Source organism: Macaca thibetana, chromosome 16 (assembly GCF_024542745.1).
Source record: "Macaca thibetana thibetana isolate TM-01 chromosome 16, ASM2454274v1, whole genome shotgun sequence".
Classification (NCBI taxonomy): Eukaryota; Metazoa; Chordata; class Mammalia; order Primates; family Cercopithecidae; genus Macaca; species Macaca thibetana.
The window spans coordinates 12,805,349-12,820,973 of record NC_065593.1 but is presented as its reverse complement, the minus strand read 5'-3'; the positions used below and the strand labels follow the sequence as shown (position 1 = coordinate 12,820,973).

At 37.7% G+C, this 15,625-nt stretch overlaps 1 protein-coding gene across 7 annotated transcripts in view; it reads right to left on the bottom strand.

The window, feature by feature from the left end:
• Positions 1–15,625, bottom strand: part of MYH10 (myosin heavy chain 10) — a 318,611-nt gene that overhangs the window by 73,490 nt on the left and 229,496 nt on the right. For all 7 annotated transcript variants that reach the window (XM_050765168.1, XM_050765167.1, XM_050765171.1 and 4 more), the window contains 4 exons: positions 4,215–4,278; positions 2,284–2,382; positions 366–509; positions 35–130 (listed from right to left, as the gene is read on the bottom strand). In XM_050765168.1, the coding sequence (XP_050621125.1) occupies positions 35–130; positions 366–509; positions 2,284–2,382; positions 4,215–4,278 (403 nt within the window). The remainder of the gene's footprint in view (positions 1–34; positions 131–365; positions 510–2,283; positions 2,383–4,214; positions 4,279–15,625) is intronic.

Sequence of the window (15,625 nt, the reverse complement as noted above, 5' to 3'; positions counted from 1 at the left end):
GAAATAGAAATAAAGTCAGTATTCATCAGTTTACCTGTATTTTCTGGCATGGAAGCTTGATCAGTATTTCTCTCCTTTTTGAAAGAAATATTTCCAAACTGTAGCACTGAAGATACTACTTTAAGCATTGCTTCACGTTGATAAAAAGAAAAAAAAAATTAATATTGCCTCAAAATGTAGCAGAGACATATTCTCATTTATTTTGTGCTAAAAATTAGCTATACAAAACTTTTCAGGAAGACATGTCTTTTCAGGATTTCATACAATTCATTACTTTCCCAATCATTTTCTAGTTTAGGTGATTTACCCCAAATGTGTAAGTCTTAGGAAAGTGAGTATGAGAATCTCAGAGAAATCACACATACACAGAATCTCTTCATGAGAGAAGCCCATGATGTGCATTGCTTCCATGGTCTCCTGGAAGTTATCTTTGTCTTGCTGTCCCGGAATAGGAATATAGCCATTGGAGAGAAACCTGTAGTTATTAAATCCTTCGAGAAGCAAATCAGCTAAAAGGAAATATAATGGAAGAAAATTTAATAAATACTCATGAAGACAACTAAGCCACACCTGCATTCAAACTGTGCCGTTACAGGAGAACAGTGGTCACCATGCAACCCATTGCCAGCAAAATGTTTTTTGTTTTTTCTTTATATATTCATGTAAATACACAAACATACATGTTTTTGTTATCTGTACCAACGAAGGAAAATGATGACGTTAATGATGCAAAAACCTTAACAGGAGTTTTGGGGATGGCAGTTTGTACAATATTCTGTTTGAAATCGGTTATCTGGGAAATGATGTCAATTTTCCAGATGATAAAACTTTATTGTTTTCAGATTTAAATATTTTAGCCCTCTTTTTTGAAGGAAAGCTTTTAAACCCATATTCTATATTCCTATCTTAGCAAGTAGTTTGCAGCAAACACTATGAAGTGAATATGAAAACTACCATGGACATGAGCTAAAGATACAGTGCCGTGGATCAAGCAAGTCCCAAGCCCAGCAAAGGCCCTGAAACCCTTTCCCCAAGCCTGCTTGCATGGTGGTTAACTTGCCTTTAGAATGATGATGTGATGTGGTGCAGCAGACTATCATAACAGGTACCCACACTGACTACTTGTACTGTAGGAGCCATTGATTAAAGAGAACTTACTCTCTTGACAAATGCATTCTTGAGAGCCAAAGAATATTTCTCAGGAGTGCTCAAAAGAGCAGGGCTATTTATCCATGTAACAGATATGCAAATGTGCTCCCAGCTTTCTTTGTGACTGGCTCTCTCGCCCTCCTGCAGAGAATTTCTGCAGGTCACCCTGTCCCCTGATTCTTGTCTACATCACATTTCACTTCTACAGGGTACTGCCTGCAGCTATCTTTTTCTATTTCTTTCAACACTTGGATCATTTTAAAGAATTTATTCCTATTGCAGTTATTGCCAGTCTAAAAGCCTGAGCATTTTCTTCTCTTCAGTGTTACATATCGCATAATCTTGAATTTTTAGTCTCTCCTTGGCAATAACTCTATTTTTTTTGTTGCTTGGTTTTTCCCTTGCAGGTCTTTCTCTGATTAATTTTTGGGTTCAAAAGTTTCACAGATGTCTGTGGTTAGCAAAAGCCTAGACACCAGATGAGAAAAGTTTTTACTATATATGTGTCTATTTTGATATCTAGATAATATATATAATAATCATGCAGAAACACTAAATTTGAGAATCAGAAGAGATGGGAAAGTTATGCATCTTCTCCTCTCTCTCATATATTTCTAACCCAGCAAAATTCTGACCCAGACCTGAGCTCTCCTTTGTACCTGCCCAACGCTAAACTTCTGGTCCTTGTGATTCATGACATTCAATCAATCAATCAATATCCACCACAGGTTCTTTCTAGTACTCGTGGGAGCAATAACATATATTCAGTTGTAAATTTAGAAATAAAAATATATATTCTACTTAATTTTATTAGATAAATTTCTTTTCCCTTACTTTCATACTTTAAAATGTTGAAAGAGTTGTAAAATATGCATCATTTATCTTCTAATTTAAAATTTTTTAAAAAGAAATAAAAGTACCAAAGATTATATTATCTACAATATCTGCTGCTTAAAATAAAGTACTTACCCCATGGCATGGAAGTTCAATTTCATTTTGATTTTCATGTTTTAACCAGCTGGAAATTTGGTGTTTTGTGTGTAAAAAACTGTTTCCCAAAATTGTTTTTTCTCAAAAAAATATTAGAAGAGATATTCCAGTGAATATAAAATAGTAAAAACCTTTGTAACTTACACTTTAGGTGTTCTCCTGCTCCAGATAACAACTGGTAAAAGATATGAAAAGTACGTTCATCTTTAGCTTGACGAACAGCACGAGACTTTTCCAGAAGGTCTGAGCAAAGACGGTTAAGAATTAAATGATTGAATATAATTCTTAAATAAAGGCCCTCTTTCAGTGTCTGTAAATTTAAATCATAAAACATCTTCTTTCTCTGATATATATAAAGTATCCTGCAATGAACTATTCTAAATGACTGTCCTCCATCTGTGAAAAAAGAGAATAGATGCAACTTACGTTCCTCACTGATCTTCCAGAATCATTGGTCTGGGAAGGAACTTAAAGATTATACGTGCTTCCCTCACTCAGCTCCACTCTACCCCATCCTTCCCCTAACTTGCATTACATTCAAAAGAATACTACACTATACAAGGAACTATAAGAAGCTATTAAAAATGAAGTACAGTTGTTTAAGGCAGGAGAAACTCTATAATACCAGATTAACACAGTTTTATAAATAAGGAAGCCATGGTACAAGGAAATTCGTCAAAATAATATAGCTAATAAGCGGTACAGTTAGGAATAAAAAATTTGGCTTGACTCCAAAATGCATGCTGACAGCGCCCACAACGCTACCCTATTGAAAGCCTCCTACATGAGGGGTACTCGCCCCTTCACACTCAGCAGCGCATGTAACTTTCCCAAATGCCTTGACAGCTATGACGAGATTAAGCACTAGTCTTCCCTCTGCTGCTCTGGAGAACCAGTGCGGCCAGTAACTACACCTGCTGCTACCCACCCTGCCTGGGCTTCCCACGGGGCAGGTGGCACAGTCCCCAGCAGCTCCTGTGTTGTTTCACACCACTGCACGCCCAGCTGGGTATCTTATCTGGGGCTCAGATCCACAGTTCTTGATGCTCCAGGAGTGCGTATGGCTTGACAGTCACACTGGCATCTCAGAGAATGTGTATTACAGCTTTGGAAGATGATTGCCTCTCTTGAGGTAAACCTTCTCTGGGGCCACCAAAGTGAATTAATTCTGTATATGCCAGATAGCCTGAATTTAAGTCAGACTATCCCACACATCCTCCATGTCTGCTGAAAGACACACTCATATGAATCATGCTCTGACACACCTGTATGAAGAAAGCTCAACTGCAGATTCATTCTCCTGTCATTTTCAAGTATTTCCAGATTTTGCTGGCTGTGAGTCTATCTGGAAGCATAAAATACTGTTCTTAACCAGAAAATCATGGTCTATCCCTCGAAGGATAGAAACAATGTATTTCTGTCACTGGAGATTATTCTAACAAGTACCCGAAAATTGTCATCTATATATCCTTCTAATTGGCACACTATCACTCAGAATCATTTCTATTTTCTTACATCTCCAATCAAATGTGTTTTATCTAGGTATGTATGTGCATACACATATATAAATCTTCTTATGGCCATTCTATGCAGGTGACATTTCTTAGGACTATTCTGTGTATTTGACATTTTATTTTTTTCTCCAGCTTTATTCTACTTAACACTAACTGAGACTACTTTAACTCTGTAATCTTGTAAGGATTATTTCAATGAGTACTCTTGTAAGGATTATTTCAATGTTCATCCTTTCTAATATCAGAAATACATGGTAAAAAGTGGGCTAACAGCAACAGGGGGAGGGCAGCTGCGTTCATCTGAATGTCCTATACCACACAAACACTGTGGCACTCTCCATTTCCCCAACCATATGAATAGGTTATGGCCTGGTGTTACAAACAACAAAACACTTCGGAGTTAACATTCAGTAGTCGAAAGTATTTGAACAAGGCATGCTATCTCCGGGCTCAAGTTCTATCATCTGGATACTGGGAGTGATATCACAGAGGGTTGCCATGGGGTTGTAAGAAGACTCAATCATTCTTTATTTTGGGTTATACATTTACGAAAAAGGATACATGTTTCAATGTTGGCCCCAACGATATAGCCAGTTACATCAAAGTTGATCCGAATAAATTTGCCCTGAAAATAAATTAAAAAGAGAAAATTGAAAATAAATAAGTACATGCTGGATATGAACACTATAATAAACTAAGAAGACAACAAGCATCCATGAATTAGTTACAACAATGGATCTTATATATTGCCTCAAACAAAAGAAAAAAGAAGAAAACAGGCTGTGATACATTTAAAAAAGTAGCAGTAGAAAAGGCTACTTTCCTGGACTATTACATAATAAAATTAGAAATTATTAACAAAAGGAAAGTAGTGAGATCCCAGTCATTCAGGAGTTTTTAAAAGCTCTTCTGAATAATCTGAAATGGGAGAGATTTTAATAGTTTTAAAGGACCACTCTATCCAGCACTGTAGTGGTAGATTTAAAAATCTGAATAATATAGATGATTTCCTAGAAAAATAGAAATCCATTCAAGAAAAACAAAAACAAAAACAAAACAGAAAATTTAACCCATAAAAATAAAAAATAGTAAAACAGAATTACTTCTTTAAAAATGCTGGATTAGTCTTATGAAACAATTTTACAAATTTCTAAGGAATATTTGATTTCTTTACTATATATAACCGTTTTAGGGAAACAGAAAAATAGTTACTATTTCATCATTCATTTTATAAAGTTGTCATAACACTGAGCACCCAATCTGGTAAAGATATTACAAGGAAAGGAAAGCAAGCTGGGTGTGGTGGCTCACACCTATAATCTCAGCCCTTTGGGAGGCCAAGGCGGGTGGATCTCCTAAGGTCAGGAGTTCGAGACCAGCCCGGCCAATACGGTGAAACCCCGTCTCTACTAAAAATACAAAAAAAATTAGCTGGGCATGGCGGTGCATGCCTATAATCCCAGCTGCTTGGGAGGCGGAGGCCGGAGAATCACTTGAACCCAGGAGGCAGAGGTTGCAGTGAGCTGAGATTGTGCCACTGCACTCCGGCCTGGGTGACAGAGTGAGACTCCATCTCAAAGCAAAATAAAAGCAAATATGGTATGGTTATATCTTACTTATAAAAATATATATAAGGAGAATCGCTTGAACCCGGGAGGTGGAGGTTGCAGTGAGCCGAGATCGCACCACTGCGCTCCAGCCTGGCAACAGAGTGAGACTCCGTCTCAAAAAATAGATAGATAAATAAATAAAAATACATATATATAGGGCCATATTAAACATTTTACAAAACAAACATAATGATCAAGAATGGTTTATTCCAGGACTGCTAAGGGCTGATACCAGTAAACACACCACTATTATTCTTCATATGAAGAGTCAAGGGATTGGAGGGCTTCCCTTGAGGAAACTGACAAGCTGTCTCAAGTTTATTGGGAAATGGAAAAGGACTTAGAATAATCACAACAATTCTGAGAAAGAAGACCAGGGCTAGGGGAATCACACTACTTGATTTCAAAAAGCTATAAATTTACTAGGACAGTGTGGTATTGGTGTGAGGACAGAGATACAGATTAGTGAAACAGAAGAGGGTCCAGGAATTGATCATGTATGTAAGTTAATTCATTTCAACAAAGGTGTCAAGGTAATTTAATAGGGAAAGGACAGTCTTTTCAATAAATGGTGCTTGAAAACTATGCAAAATGAAAGAAAAAATTAAAGGAACCTAGACTTTTACCTTACACTACATATAAAACTTAAAGCAGATCACGTACCTAAATATATGGGCTAAAACTATAAAACTTCTCAAAGAAAACAGGAGAAAATCTTTATGACCTTAAATTAGACAAGGATTTCCTAGACAGAATGCAAAAAGCGTGAACCATAAAACAAAAAACTGGCAAACTGGATTTCATCAAAATTTAAAACTTTTACTCTTCAAAAGATACCATGAAGAAAATGAAGAGAAGCCACAAACTGGGAGATAATATTTGCGAAACACATGTGATGAAAGGTTTGTTGCCAGAATATACAAAGAACTCTTATATTTCAATAGTAGGACAAACAACCCGAGAAGAAAACTGGGTAAGTGATTTGAATAGACACTTCATCACAAAAGATATGTGAATGGCCAATAAGTATATGAAAAGATGTACAGTATCATTAGTTATTAGGCAAATCTAAGTAAAAACAGCCACGACGAGACACCACTATATAACCATGAGAGTGGCTACACATTTTAAGAAAGACTAGCAAAGATACAGAACAACTAGAACTATCAGACAACCCTGGTGAGAAGGCAAAACGGTACAGCCAGTTTGCCGGTTTCTCATGGCGTCAAACACAGATGACTCTACGACCCAGCAATTCCACCCCTGGGCGGGGTTTCACTCACGAGAAAGGAATGCATGCATCCACATGGACTTGTACATGAACGTCCCCCGCCACTTTATTCTTAATAGCCCCAAACTGGAAACAACCCAAATGTCCACCAGCTGGCGAATGGATAAAGACATTGTGCTATATTCACACAATGGAACACTACTGAGCGACGACAAGGAATAAACCAGTGACACACCCAACAACTTGGATGGATCTCAAAAGCATTCTGCTGTGTGAAAGAAACTAGACATAAAGCACTCCCTGCTATATGATTCCATTTTCTTGACATGCCAATTACTAAAACCTCTAGGGACAGAAAGAGCGGTTTCAGGGGCAGAGGCAGGACGAGGGAACTGATGACACAAAGGCTAAAGAAACCTTTCTGGAGTGAGGGAAACATTCTTCCTCTAGATCCTGGTGCTCACTACACTATGTACACATTTATCTAAATGCATTGAACTGTACACTGAAAAGGGTGAATTTTATTGTGTGCCAACATTTTAAAAACAGTTAAGGGAGAGATCATAGGAACTCCTAAACGCCAATTTTTAAAATATAACTCAACATCCGTTTTACACAGATGAGCATGGCCCCTTGTGCAAGGATGACATTCAGATCCGTGAAGCATTCTATAACATCATAATAATAATAATTCAATTCTGTGTATTTACTATAAACATATTAAGTTAAATATGCTTCCCTACTAAAGTGAAAGTCGTTAGATTCACACTCTTCTACTTAAACGGCACCAGGCAGCTTGCCCATCCTTTTACTTACTACTTGAGGGCCCTTCTCACCCTTCCCAAAGTGTTACTTTTCCAGTATATTAATATTTACCTTATATTAAAAAAAATGAGTAGTCTGTTTGGGATGCTACCTAAGAAGTTTCTCAGCTATATTTTATTGTATGTAAATTACACCTCAATAGTTGATTTTTAAAAAAGAAAACAGGAATCACTTTCTAAAATGAATAATCCATTATATTTTTGCTCAATATTATGAGCATTCATTAAGAACTTACCCCATTTTCCTATAAAAAATAAAAAACCCAAACCAAGCTAGCAAACAAGGTGAAAGGGAATGTGTGTGGGGAGTGTGGGGGCAGAGCCCTGGGAATATACTGACTTCCTGCTTGAGGAGGAACAAACTGTGAGATCAGGTCGCAGGAGAAAGTTCTATCTCAGGTGTGTGTCAAGGAGCTCCTTTAGCACTCCTCCTCATTCTCCTTCACCACTGCCAAATGTCCTAACTCTGCCCCCACCAAAATGTACATATTCTATTTTACGTTGTCTGACAGTGCTGCTTTGCACTAAGAAATACACGACAAGCTTGATATACTCAGGCACCATGCCGTCATCATAACAGAGGTGGATTCCATGAAGGCCGGCTCCCGGTGCCACTAAACCACAGTGTTCAAGAGGGAGTTGGAGTAAGAAGCAAAGGCATTTTGTGACAAACAGGCTCTTAGGACATCTTACAAAGTCATGAACAAAAAAACACTTATATTACACAGTAAGTTATCAAAACAAATGGCAAAAATAGTATTACTCTGGACATGAGTCTAACACACATCACAGTGAATGTCGACAATATAATAGAAGATAAGAATTTAGGATTTCTTTAGAAGTTAGCATGGTGTCAGTCACCAAACCTGCAATTCTCTCTAGCCTAGGTACTGATTTAAGGCCATCAAACTTACTGAGGTAATGATTTAAATTCCTCTGAAGACCACAATGCAAATCCATCATTACAAGGCTGCTTGACTATCAGTGGTGAGCATTTAGTATTTTTCTTCTATAAAGACCTTGTTAATTAAGAGTCGCATAATAAAACTGACAATTTGTTTGCTTGGTTAGTTTGATTTTACAGTGTGGAGAAAGTTTTGTTTGGATTTTTAACAGGAGAAAAATTTTCCCTCCTTTTGAGATAGGCTAAACAAATAAGCACTTTACATAAATAATATAATTATGACACGAAGAGATGCTGACCTAATGCTCCCCAAACTTCAGACAAACACTGAGGCTGTACTTTAACACCTGAAGCACAATGTGCACTTCCACGCATAGCACAGAGGTGCTATGGGAACACAGAGAAAGGAGAAGGCTTCACATAAACAGCGCCAGCCGAGCCTAGCAATCTTAGTGTTTACCACGTACATTAGCTGCTTCCAGCTAAATGGTATTTTAAAGAGAGGTTCTGTGCTTAAGTTCACTGGAAAAAAAAACAAAAAACAAAAAAACACTACAAAGAGTAGGAGTCCTTGGCATATTGCAATCTAATTTCAACTTCTAAGTTGTGAGGGAAACTGCATCTACTATGTTGAAGAGATACAACATTCTGGGTTAATAGCTATTCTAGGCAACAACTGTGGGCACCCTTCTCTCTTCCGCCAGTAGGTTCTTACTTATTATTGCCCTTGCATTGTCAGAATGCAATAGTTGAATATATAAAATTCTGATAGCTCCTACTTTGTTGACAAGAGAAAGATCTTTTTTGCTCTGTAATTATAAAACATTTTCATCTTTAGATTTGTAAGCATCAATTAGAATGGTCAACCCAATGACTTTACTCATTTTATATTATCTATTTCCTTCTAATAATTTTCATATACACACCTGCTTTCTGCATTTGTCCACTTATGAAACTTATCCAGGTACATACTGGTACAGACATCATACAAGATTAAAGAATACTGTTATTTCATCTATTTGCTCATCTATTTGCTGAAATAACAGTATTCTTTAATCTTGTTGCAAAATACTAAGGAAATTCTTCCTACTGAATGACTACCTGGATGCTCATGTCATGTTCCTTTTTTGCCCTTAGAAATATATATTATTCTTGAGTTTGAGAAAATTCTAGGCTATCACTTGGAGACTCTCTTTATAGAACTGATTTCATCATCATCTTTACAGTCTACCATGCTATCTGTCTCTTTGTGTTCATCTTCTGATTGATCCAATGTTTGTGAAATGTTTTTCTGTCAGTTTCCTTCTCATTGACATTATGAGTAGAAATTGAAAACTTCTGATTTTTCAACTACGTTCACTAAAAGCTAAAAGTAACCTATAAAGATGGATTCTCTAGTTTTCTTTCATACCTACTTGAAAGACAATGCAATATTTGGGGTGATATAATAAGAACATTAAAAGATGATGCAATAGTTATTGTAGCATCCTTCTAGGCAATTATTTTATTCTTTTTCTTTTTTTAGCATAGTTGAGAATAAATGAGTTAATAATGAACCAATTTCTAGGATAACAAAACAGCAAACTATTTCAAGACGCAGAAACAAATAAGATCATTAATACTCCATAATGTATCTTAGATTTATAAAATGGCTCAATGGACCCACATGTAATTGCAAGAGAGAATGAACTTTATTCTATTTAAAAAATAAGTACATTTTGTCTTTGTGTTTTGGAAGACTCCTAAGAAAGATTTAAGTTAAAAAGCTATCAATCCTTATGAATAGTTAGAACTGTTCAAAAAAGAAACTGAAAGTGGGTCCTGATGTTAGATTGAAGGTTAAAATTCTCCACAAATCTTAAACAGCTGTATTATCTATACAATACCTCATTGAGTTAATAAAAATATTGCTATTTTAAGAGACAGTAGTCAAAAGGCAATGTTATTACTACAAAGCTGCTAAGGACACGCTGCCAACATGACTGCCCAGGCAAATGCATTCTCAAACTTCTCATTTTAAGGCCACAGAAAGGTTAATCAAAATCATATGGTCTCACTTAGTTCTTATTTTAAGAAAACACTTCCCTAAAAAAAGTCTTTATATCCAGTAATATAAACTTTTAGCTTTCACCAACATGTATGTTTAACTTCTTTATTAAGTATACATATCAACATGCTGTTTAAGCTTTCAACTCCGAATACTATTTCCTTTATTTTTTTTTAACCACCTCAAATAAATTAGAAGTTCAAAATTCATCAAACAAAACAAATTCTTTATTTGGGCAATATGATAACATTAATATACAGGTAACTCTGAATTCTAGCAACTGTGAAATCTAAACTTGAATATTATTCACTGTATATTTAGTGAATTTATTTTTCCCTACCTTCATGGGACATTAAAATAGGAAAGGGAGTTGAGTTCAAAGGAGAAATGGGGCTTTGTAGTCATCACTGCCACCTGAAGTCACCTGCCTCTAGCCATGGTCAATGCCACTGTGTTTTTTTGACATCACTGTTGATGGTAAACTCGGGCCATGCATCTCCTTCGAGCTGTTTGCCGACAAAGTTCCAAGAACAGTGGAAAACTTTCTTTTTTTTTTTTTTTTTTTTTTTTTTTTTTTTTTTGAGACGGAGTCTCGCTCTGTCACCCAGGCTGGAGTGCTGTGGCCGGATCTCAGCTCACTGCAAGCTCCGCCTCCCGGGTTCCTGCCATTCCTGCCTCAGCCTCCCGAGTAGCCGGGACTACAGGCGCCCGCCACCTCGCCCGGCTAGGTTTTTTTTTTTTTGTATTTTTATTTATTTATTTTTATTTATTTATTTATTTATTTATTTATTTTTTTTGAGACGGAGTCTTGCTCTGTCACCCAGGCTGGAGTGAAGTGGCCGGATCTCAGCTCACTGCAAGCTCCGCCTCCCGGGTTTACGCCCTTCTCCTGCCTCAGCCTCCCGAGTAGCTGGGACTACAGGCGCCCGCCACTGCGCCCGGCTAGTTTTTTGTATTTTTAGTAGAGACGGGGTTTCACCGTGTTAGCCAGGATGGTCTCGATCTCCTGACCTCGTGATCCGCCCGCCTCGGCCTCCCAAAGTGCTGGGATTACAGGCTTGAGCCACCGCGCCCGGCCTTTTGTATTTTTTAGTAGAGACGGGGTTTCACCGTGTTAGCCTGGATGGTCTCGATCTCCTGACCTCGTGATCCGCCCGTCTCGGCCTCCCAAAGTGCTGGGATTACAGGCTTGAGCCACCGCGCCCGGCCTAACAGTGGAAAACTTTCATGCGCTGAGCACCGGAGGAAAAGGATTTGGTTAGGAGGGTTCCTGCTTTCACAGAATTATTCCAGGGTTTATTTTATCGGCCAGGGTGCTGACTTCACACACCATAGTAGTGCTAGTCCATCTACCGGGAGAAACTTGATGATGAGAACTTCATCCTGAAGCATAGAGGTCCTGGAATCTTGTCCATGGCAAATGCTGCACTAACACAAATGGTTCCTAGGTTTTTTACCTGTGAGGCCAAGATTGAGTGGCTGGATGGCAAGCTTGAGGTCTTTGGCAAAGTGAAAGAGGGTGTGGATATCATGGAAGCCGTGGAGTGCTCTAGGTCCAGGAATGGTGAGACTGGCAAGAAGATCACCACGGCCAACTGTGGACAACTCTAATAAACCTGCTTGTGTTTGATCTTAACCACCAGACCATTCCTTCTGTAGCTCAGGAGAGCATCCCTCCATCCCATTTGCTCACAATATCCTGTAATGTTTGTGGTCTCACTGCAGTTCTTTGGTTTTCTTATTCCCCTCGACATCAAGCTGGACTGCAGTTAAGCTTATGATTATAGAATAAAAACTCACTAACAAAAACAAACAAAGGAGAAATGGGAGAAAATTAAGATTTGGGGCCCCTGAACAGATGGCCTATAGAGAAATGTTCCAAAATAATTTAGACATGTAGTCACTTACTTAGATAAATAAGCAAAGTCACCAACATGCAACACTCTCTTCCTCATCATTTCCCTAGCCTGGTGTCCTTTTCACACCTAGGGTCCACAGTAGCACTGGCCATGACAGTGAGTGCCAGTGAAATATCTTTCGGCTAGATGCAAAGGGCCAAGCAAAGAGCAGTGAAAGAAGAGATGCACGGAGAACAGTGACGAAGGGGACAGGGCTTCAGGGGCCTGCGGTGTGGGAAGAGGCAAAAGGGAATGGTATTTCTGAAAACATATTTGGTAACCGATAAATCTCGGTTATAAGCCAAAGCACTAAAATGTATTCTATTTTAAAAACACTTTAAAAAAACAAAAACCTTATGAAGCTGAAAATGATCAACTTTCTAGCTAAATGACATTCATACTCAGATATTTTACAAGACATAGCCAAGCACTTTGACAACCTGACAAAATGAAATTTCAGAAGCAAAAAGGAAAACCTGTACTGAATATCCCCAAGTGATCTAGGACTTAAATACTCCCCTTCATGTCGGATACCCTGGCAAGTCAGGTAAGATGCAGGCCATGGGACCTGACGTCACTTCAGTGTTGGCCACTTGGCCAGATATGCAAAGATGACTTTTCTTTCTTCGTTGGGGGCAGGCCAAGGGAAGAGAATAAGATCTGTTAGTTAAAAAAGGTTTCTCTTCACATCTATAATAAATACTTTCAGAATTAACATTTTTATTGAAACACACATCTAGACTAAACCGGAAAACACGAGTTTTACTTTTAAGTGGGAACTCTATCTTTTAAACATTATGTGAAGAAATCTGTGCTAAAAATGCCCACTCCATAATCGATTTGCATAAAGGTCAGATTATGGTACTTAGAATATTCAATCAGAATTTCACCAGTAAAAACAAAAGCATGGGAAACCCCCAAAACATGACAAGTACATTGTGTATTAATTACAGCTACACATTTTGATGATAACGCATGTTGTATACCAATCCAGAAACAAGTGAAATTACACGTGTACTGTGAGCGTTCTCAACAGCAAAGACAACTAGAATTCTCTCATATATAATCAAATATAACTTGTTAAGGATTTCACTCAAAATGTGCAATAGGGAAACTTGGATATTTGATATTTTGATACCATGAAGAAAATAAAAAGAAAATTAATTAGTTTCAAAAAATTTTGTTTGTTCTGAATTGACATCAATTTCTGGAACCTTTTCTGGGGTGATTATAATGTATCCATAGTAATTAAAACTAGATTAGTTATTAGTTAGCAACTTAATTCAGGGGCAGTGCAGGTTTGTTTCATATTCTCAACATATTTTCCCCCTTCTTAATTTGGTATCTAAAGTTATTACATGATCTGCAATATGCATTAAAACACATCAGCACAGATAGGGTGCTATGCATGTGCGTTAGCTATTTGCCCTAAATGAGAAAACCCATTCTAGGAGTAATGAGCTAGCACTTAATCCAAAGGCCAGATGGCTACCTTAAATGCTTTAGCTATCTTAATCTCCAAACCAAACCAGAAGCTTTGTTGTTAGTAAAATGAGTTTTCACATGCACTAAGTGGCCTCATTACTTAGTATAATGGATATTAGAAATCACTAGGGTAACATGAGTGGCATTAAGCCACGGACTGATTAGAAAGAGATACATATTAACTTCAAATAGAGACTTAAAAAAAAGATAAATAAATAAAAACAAATAAAGATACATATAGACCCTCCCCAATCTGGAGCCAAGGGAACAGGTGTCGAGACTCCAGTAAGTGCAGGAGGCTGTATTGCTGAGGGTGCTCCCAGAGCTTGATACTAAATGGCTGTGTGCAGCCAGTGATCTGGAAGATGCTGGTTGCCTGGTACAGACCATATTCTGTCACTGATACTGTCACGTTTGCTTCAGTATATCTTTCAGGTAAAGGTTTGTTAGAGACATTAAACAGAGCTGGGCTGCATGCAACTTACAAAACTGTTTTCAGTGCGTGCCTGCTGATAGATACGAGGGTGTGAAATCCCGACGTGCTTTCATTATAACCTGGTAACTGTGAGGAGGATGCCTACAGCCCTCATCTAGCTCTACTTGCTGGAGGATACTTGTCTACCAAAAGGTACATAATAGTTGGAAACTGCCAAACTGGCTGAAGTCAACTTGTGAAAAAACAGAAAGAAAAGAAAAGAAAAAAGGATTTGTGGAAATAGAGAAAGTGATTGTAACTAAAACTCTGTGAGGGAAGATGTATCTGCTGATCCAAACAATCAGTTTAAAATTGAAGTCCCTGTTTTTAAAGTTTCATTATGAGAGATTCATTTTACATAAATCTCCTTCATCTGGAATGCATTTTACTTCTCCATAAACAGAGAACTGGACTAACTGTGAATGATTATTTTCTTAAGGGTAATGCTCTCCGAAAGAAAGAATCCCTTTAATATAAACCATATGCTAGTATCTTTGAAAGAAAAGATATTCTTCAGGAAATTAGTCATCTATATCGGATCAAAGAAATGGAACCAAATGGCTTCTAATGCTTATGGAGTTTATAGTCTCAAATATTTTCACTGTAAGCATGTAGCTTGTAAATATGACTGCATGAAATTTCACTGTATACACAACTCATTTTTTAACATCATCTTACTCTTGCTATGACACTGATCTCAATCCAAGGTCTGGCCTGCCCACGGAGCCACTGCCTCCCTCATGTTCTCTACCCACGCTTCTAAAATGGGGGCACGCATATTCTCAGAGGATCTAGCATAGGTACCACCTTCCCCGAGCTCAACAACATCATGACATGCCGCTGAAAACACATTAAAAAGTTAAAACCGATATGAAGGTGTGCTTTACAGGGCTAGGGACCTTGGTTTTGACCACTGATAAATTCCCAGGGCCTCGAAGAGCGCATGGCACTTTGTAGTGTCTGCCGCATTTTAAGTAAATGAATCTCATAAAATCCATAAATATGCCTGTGGGGCACTATGCTAGGAACCAACGATACAACGTCCCTGCTGACAAAGCTCTTAGACATTCTACTAGGAAGAATAATAAATAAGCAAATAGTTACAGCTTGTGATAGGTGCCATGAGGGAATAAATAGGATACTGTGATAGAGAATAAGAAGAAATCTCCTCAGATACGGTTTTAGACTAACTAGCTAGTTAGGAGAAGAAATGTGGACAAATTTGAAACACTTTCTGGACATTTAACCAATGGGATTCACTGCTGGCCTGGACGCGGGCCATAGGAAAAAGGCTGATTCCTAGGTATTTTGTCTTCCTAGGTTTTGCTATTGTTTTTATTTTAAGTTTAAGCAACTGGGTGATTTGATCATACCATTTATTGACAGAAGACATAAAGGAACAAATTTTGAAAGGAAAGGAAAAATTTTCATTTGGAATATGTTAAACTTCAAGAATCTATTGATATCCATTTGGAGACATCAATTAAGTTGCACAGTG